This window comes from Alosa sapidissima, chromosome 7, assembly GCF_018492685.1.
Source record: "Alosa sapidissima isolate fAloSap1 chromosome 7, fAloSap1.pri, whole genome shotgun sequence".
In the NCBI taxonomy this organism is placed as follows: domain Eukaryota; kingdom Metazoa; phylum Chordata; class Actinopteri; order Clupeiformes; family Clupeidae; genus Alosa; species Alosa sapidissima.
The window spans coordinates 10278935-10286434 of NC_055963.1; the positions used below are offsets into that span (position 1 = coordinate 10278935).

The 7500-nt window shown below is 41.6% G+C and overlaps 1 protein-coding gene across 1 annotated transcript in view; it reads left to right on the top strand.

Moving 5' to 3' along the window:
- LOC121714300 (collagen alpha-1(XIV) chain) overlaps nucleotides 1-7500 on the top strand; it is a 49185-nt gene that overhangs the window by 14556 nt on the left and 27129 nt on the right. The window contains 4 exon segments of the mRNA XM_042099596.1: nucleotides 1-52; nucleotides 55-121; nucleotides 2389-2556; nucleotides 6569-6688. The exon segment at nucleotides 1-52 is cut by the window's left edge and continues 136 nt beyond it. Coding sequence (XP_041955530.1) covers nucleotides 1-52; nucleotides 55-121; nucleotides 2389-2556; nucleotides 6569-6688 — 407 coding nt within the window.

A 7500-nucleotide genomic window follows, 5' to 3' on the forward strand; every position in this document is an offset into this window, starting at 1 on the left:
CAAGAATCGCTCCAGGACTGACGACAAAGGTGGAGATCAGGGAACAGGTCGGGTCGACCAGCAGAGGAGAGCAGCAGTAGCAGAGACAAACCTCGCAAGGTGCCCTCGCCACCAGTAACAGGTAACCTCCCTGACCCCCCCCCCCCCCCCCCCCCCCATTTCCTAGTCTGCCCTTTCAAATGGAGTAAAGTAATGGTGCCAGGTGTTTAGACATGGGCGAAAAAACAGAACAGAACAGACTTCTGGATGGTTCAACTCAACAGGGAGGCTGGATGGGACTTTTTGCTGTGTGCTGAAGGGCATAGTGACTGTTGCTGTAGGGACGGTAATGATTGGTCTCTGTGTAGTTCTTCTGGTGTAGATAAGTACAGATCATAATAAGTATTTTTGTTTGAAGTGGGGGAAGTGTGTGTGTGTGTGTGTGTGTGTGCGCGTGTGCGTGCGTGTGTGTGTATGGTAGTGGTGCATTCATAGGCAGTGTAATCACAGAGTCACAGAAATAACTCTAAAATGGGCCCCCTCTATGCCTTAAGGGAATAACACTCTGTCTCTCTCTTCTCCTCCCACACACACACACACACACACACACACACACACATACATACACACACACACACACACACACACATACATACACACACACACATACATACACACACACACACACACACACACACTTTCTCCCTTTTCTTTTCCCCTCAGCTCAACAGCATGTACACAATCAACTAGAACAGTGGTCTCCAACACGGTGCCCGCGTGTCTAAAAATAGGCAACAAGTCTCCTGCAGATCACGCTCTAAAAACACGCTCCATTGTTTTTAATAGATATTTAAGTCTAGACCAGAACAATTTTACCATTTGTAGCTGTGTTAAAGTTTAGCCTTTGATTCCGAATCCGTTTCCCATTCAATCTTTAAACAACAACGGAAGCGGAGTGCATACACACTGCTTGCACGCATAGACAAAGGGGGGGGGGAATCTTGCTCGTCTGGTGTAGCCAATGGAAGCATATTTTTGCAAAAGTTCTGTGGCCATTCCATTTTCGTCAAATATGGTTCTTGCATGATGGTTCAAGGACTGAAAAACAGTTGCTTTAGCTCACAGGCCTTTTCTCCTCTGTAGGCTACTGGCGTAGCAAGCACTGAATTTGGTGGCATGCATGACTGTGCAGGACTGTGCATTACCTGGTAAAAAAAAAAAACATTTTTTGTCAGATCATGGAGAGATTTCAGGTGTGCAATAACTATAAAAGTTGTCTTTATAAGTTAGGGTGGTGTGGGCGATTACGATTGATGTTAAAACCGATTGTCCACTGGAATCAGAACTTAAAGGAACCAGATGTAAGAAATGTATTTCAATTAATCATAAAATGGCCCTGATACGTCACTAGACATTAAGAAATCATGTTAATTTCAAATACTTATATTACTGACAACAGTAGTCCGGCCAGGATATTGTCATTTAAAAAGTGAAGTTTCAGCCCTCAACTGATGTTGATGTTGTCATGTTGTGTTTTGGCCTGATGCGCCACCCTCCACCTATCTACTAATCACAAAGTCAGTAGTGATTCGGCATCCGGGTTGCCAGCTCTGCTAGTCAGGGGGGAGGGGGAGGGGATACAAATTACTTTCACAGTAATTTGAAAGTGATTGCAGTACCAGTTTGGCCACAATCTTACATACGGTTCCTTTAAACAACCCCTGAATTGCTAAAAATTGTAACCTAAATTATAAATTGCACAAAAAGATTGTTTTTTTTGTTTAAAAAATAGATTAGATTCCCCATGCAAACTTTGAAATTAACAAACTGAGCACAAATGTTGGTAGTGTTGCATATTGATATTAAAGTATTGAAGAATCAGATAAAAATACAGTTGCTTAATACTGTATATAAAGACTTATAGGCCTACATAATATTGATAATTGAAAAGTAAAAATTACATAGGCCTATTATTTAGATTACCCTCGCAAAAAAGGGATGAGGGTCTGTTTGTTTCAAATGAGTAGCCCTCCATATGATTTCGGGTCCTTCAGGTAGCCCCCATTCCCAAAAAGGAGACCCCTGAACTAGATGGTGTGAAAGTGTGTTGTAGATGACTAATACACACTCTTGCTTTCTCTATGAGAACACTGCCTTTCTTCTACCTTTTTGGTGCATTTAATTGGCTTTATGTACTTTTTTCCCCAATGTTTTAAGATATCAAGGTGTTTTAACAACTGTATTTTATAAAAATCATACTGCTACTGATGAGAAAGATGATGAGGAGGAGGATGTGGGTTGTGATGATTATTAAATTGATGTGGATTAAGATGATGAGGATGTGGATTATGATGGTGATGGTGATGATGGTGGTGGAGGTGATGATGACCATGATGATTATACCTCCAGTTGGGGCCACAAGTGGGACGTTCGCGTGTGACCCGGCGACGCAGGCGGACCTGGTGCTGCTGGTGGACGGCTCTTGGAGCATCGGGCGCACCAACTTCAGACGTGTGAGGGACTTCCTGGAGGGTGTGGTCATCCCCTTCCACATCAGCCCAGACACGGTGCAGATAGGTGAGGAGGAGGAAGAGGAAGAGGAGGAAGAAGCTCCCACACAGCTGCACTGGCTTGTTCTGTAGAGACTATTTTATTTGCTGTTAGGCCCCTAAAACTTTTTTTTTTACAACTCCAAATCAGAAAAAGTTGGGGCGTTGTGTAAAATGCGAATAAAAACAAAATGTAAACTCATATTGAGCAGCAAAAAGGACACAGACATCACATCAAATGTTGAAAATGACAAATTTGACTATTTCATGGAAAATATATGTTAATCTTGAATTTGATAGCAGCAACATGTTTCAAACGGGGGCTACAAAATGGTGGAAAAGTTCTGTAATGATAAAGAATTCAAAAGGAGGAATATTTCACAACTAATTAGGGTAACTGGCAGCATGATTGGGTATGAAAAAGAGCATCCCAGAGAAGCAAGGTCTCTTAGAACGAAAGATGTAGGGGTATTCATCACTCTGTGTAAATCTGTGTGGACAAATGATGAAACAATGTCATTTTAATGCTTCTTAACATGAAATTATAAAGTATTTGGGGAGTTCATCATCTTCAGTACATAATATCATTAAAATATTCAGATATTCACCATCACCATCTGGGCCTGAGCTTGTTTAAAATGGACTGAGGTAAAGTGGAAAAGGTCCTATGGTTAGACCAAACAAAATTTGCAATTCTTTTTTGAAATCATGGACTCATCTGGGCTAAAGAGGAGAGGGCCTATCCAAGTATCTAACCTATCCAACTTGTTTTATTGCTCAGTTTGAAACCCAACATCTATGATGGTGTGGTGGTGCATTAGTGCCTACAGCATGGGCATCTTGCACATCTGGCAAGGCACAATGAATTCTGAATGATGTAAACAGATTTTGAGCAACATATACTGCCACCCAGGCAATGTCTTTTCCAGGGAAGTCAAGTCAAGTCAAGTCAAGTTTATTTATATAGCACATTTCATACACAGAGGTCATTCAATGTGCTTTACATAAACAAAACCAAACGATAATAACAAATAAAAGCATAGAAGGGCAATATAGTCAAAGAATAGTTAAAAGGTAAAGATCATAATAAAAAGAAAACATAAAACACAAGGTAAAATCATTTAAAAATAAAGAATAATTAGTAAGCAAAAACAAAGGCAAAAGTAGTAAAAAAAGTAATAAAAGACAAAGTAGAATAATTATCGAGGCAGATTCAGAATTTGTAACTCGGCACAGTTAGCAGAAAGCGTCTGAGAACAGTTTGGTCTTAAGTCTAGATTTAAAACTGGCTACAGTTGGGGCCTTTTTAATGTCATCCGAAAGTTGGTTCCACAGCTGAGCCGCATAGCAGCTAAAAGCTGCTTCACCATGTTTAGTTCTAACTGTAGGTTTTACTAGCAGGTTTTTCACCTGGGACCTGAGAGGACGAGAAGGTGTGTACTGCTGAAGCATGTCTGACAAGTATTTAGGTCCTGCTCCATTTACTGATTTATAAACAAGCAACAGTGCTTTAGGGAAGACCTTGATATCAGGAAAACAATGGCAAAATGAATTCTGCACATGTTTAAACAGTATTTCTCCATAGAAGAAGAGTTCAGGTGCTAAAATGGCCTGTCAAGTTAGGTGCATCATGGAATGACATACATGATTAAGAATACTCTATACTGTTGAGCAACTGAAATCCTGTATCGGTCGGGAATGGGACATTTCATTCTCAAAACGCTAGCAACTGGTGTCCCCAGTTCCTAAACATTTACAGAACTTTGTTAAAGAGGTGAAGCCGCACAGTGGTAAATATTCCCCTGTCCCAGCTTTTTTTGAAACGTGTTTCTGGCATCAAATTCAAAATGAACATATATTTTCCATGAAATAGTCAAATTTGTAATTTTTAACATTTTATGTTGTCTACGTCTTTTTTGCAGCTAAATATGGGTTTTTCGAGATTTGTAGATTTTCACATTTATTTTTATTTGCCTTTTACACAACATCCGATTATTTTCTGATTTTGTGTTGTACTTATACATACATTTTGCGTATCAATATCACTTCAGTTCAGAAAACCAAAAATACTTACATTTGTTCTGCTGCTTGAATCGAAATGTACATTATTTCCTGTTGAAACACCAATACACAAGGTAGAAAATAACTGTGTTTTGGCTAACAGGCAGGCTACACCAGGGACGTAACTGAAGCGTTGCGTTTGCAGAGTGTGAAAATAGTTTTAGAAGATTGGTCTAATTCAGTGTTTCTCAAACTTTTTCAGACGAAGGAACACTTAACCAATAAAAAAGAAACGCACGGACCACCTAGCTAAAAAAAAAAAAAAGATTAGACCTACTTCAACAGTATATTAGCCTACACAATATGCCTACTCACTAAACCACCTTGCTTATTGTCTTTGCTTATTGTGTCAGAGGATTCATATGATTTAAACTGGCTTATCTTACATAGATAGTGTTGCAGAACTATTTGGATTTACATACTAGATGGTTCAATATTACAAACAACTCATCTATACTATATTTGACCACGTCTGCTCATGGACCACTTGGGATAGCTTGCGGACCACCAGTGGTCCCCGGACCACACTTTGAGAAACACTGGTCTAATTCTTTCAAATGTATGTGCCGCTAACACATCTGGTGTAGCCAGTTCCATTGATTATAGTGGAAGCTAGTTGTTGCAGCATGTGCTCCGCGAATGGAACGCTTGAGTAACTATATTTTTTATTATCCCACAAATCAAACTGCTGTGTCTCAAATGTCCTATGCATAGTTTTACTGCAATCACAATATTATTTGTAATAAGCAGACTCTTGATGTTCTTCTGTACTCATACTGTTCCCATAGCTGACTGGAGATCCCAAATACCAGTGCTTTCATTCCTTACACCCATAATATTGATTTGGCCAATATTAAGCCCTGTGCGAAGTCTCTTTTTGTGTCCTAGTTCATTAGGGTGTTGTCTCCCCACACTCATGTTGTACCTCTCGCTGCAATACTAGCACATAGCAAGACTGTAGGAGATTTCCCTGGATTGCTTCTCTATAGCTTCCTTCGGCAGCGGTGCCTAAGGAGGTAGAGGAGCTTGTCCAGTAACCGGACGGTTGCTGGTTCAAGCCTGACCCCTCCTAAACCCTGCCGAAGTGTCCTTGAGCAAAGTCACTGAACCAATTTGCTGCCGATGTGCAGGTTGGCAACTTGCATGGCAACCTCCACCATCAGTGTATGAGAGTGTGTGTGAATGGTTGAATGTGAGGCATGAAATTATAAAGCTCTTTGAATGCTCGGAGGAGTAGAAAGCACTATATATAAATGCAGTCCATTCACCATTAATGCTTAAAGGGACACCAGGCAAGCCTGATGCTTTTTCTCTACGAAACTCCCCCTCGCTCGGTCTGAAGCTCTTTTCCTTTTCTTTGCATCTTTCATCAAGGGTTTTCGCTGCTTCTTCGCCGGCTCTGCCATTATACACACGTTTGCAACAATCGCTAGCATTTCGTTAGCCTGCCTCTGTGCTGTGGATGCAGGATGTAAACTGATCCTGCTTCGGTCGGCGGGTACGATACACTGAACTTGCAAGCGGGATATTCTTCCTACAGGCAGTAGGGGCGGGCGAGAGAGTCTTCATTCGCCCTGTAATGAGTCATTTAACCATATACCGACTTACGAAGATGATTAATTAACACAAAAACGTTGCCTGGTGTCCCTTTAACAGCATTATGTCACCTCACTTTTCACCTGCAGCTTTGGTGTTGCCATGGTGTCTACATCAGTACACTCTGAAGCATCACCTCCACATGCCTTTGGCTGCATATTAGTGCACCTTATGTGATCAGTTTGGGGTAAAACTGTCAGATGCATCAACCTGGTAAAAACACCAGAGGGTGTAAGACTGTCAAAAAATCATAGGTGTAAGATGGTCAAACATGTTGGTACAGCTGAAATGGCTGAATGTATTTGTCAGGAGACAAGTGAAAGGCTGTGCTGTATCAGAGGTCACTGTGAACTGTTAACAGACTGCCCTGCCATGTCCATCAGCTTTGTCCCAGTACAGTGGAGACCCTCGCACCGAGTGGCAGCTCAACAACTTCACCACCAAGGAGCAGCTTGTGGAGGCAGTACGCAACTTCAGATACAAGGGCGGAAACACCTTCACAGGTCAGATGTTATGATTGGCAGTGATCACACAGCTACACTTCTACTAACCACAGGATATTGTAAGCACATTCCTGGGTGTACATTTGCATACTAAATGAAGACCTCAACTAGCCTGACGAGCCAGACCCACATTAAAATGTAGGGTCTGGACACTCACCGTTCGCAGTGCTCAGTCCGAGGGGCGGGATAATCAGTTGTCTTTCAAATTCCCTCTGCACGCAATAGGACAGCGGCAGCGCTATGAGTCCCATGCGTTTCCCACCAGCGGAGCTAGTTGGCTAGTTCAAACGTTTGCCAACTTAAAGCTTAACTCGTGTCACACTGTTCGCCAACAGCAACATCCATCTTATTTGTTTTCAAGTAGCAGGGAATTCAAGCCAAACCGTTGCAACTCTGCCATCAATCATTATGTTAAGCCCACCTAACGACTCTATACACGATTTCATTGGCCTGATTCAGTTTCGATTTCTGGAGCTCGCAAGCCAACGGAGAGTTGCTAGACTAGCCCTGGCAGCAAATGTAATTTGCTGCCGCTAGGGGCGCATCTAGATTTCTAGGCTAGACCTCAGCAACACAACAAATCATTCTACTGTGGCACTGTGACAAGCAGTGGCATGTTTTGTTTTTTATAAAGCAACTGATGATCTTAAGAACTCTATTTATGTGCATGTGTTTCTACATACTTATGTGCAAGATCTTACTTGTGGTTTCAAATATGTTCAAATGTGTGTGTGGGTGTATGTGTGTGTGGGTAATATGTCTTCTCCGGGTCAGGCCCTGATGCACGTTCTGAATGAGAATCTATAGACCTG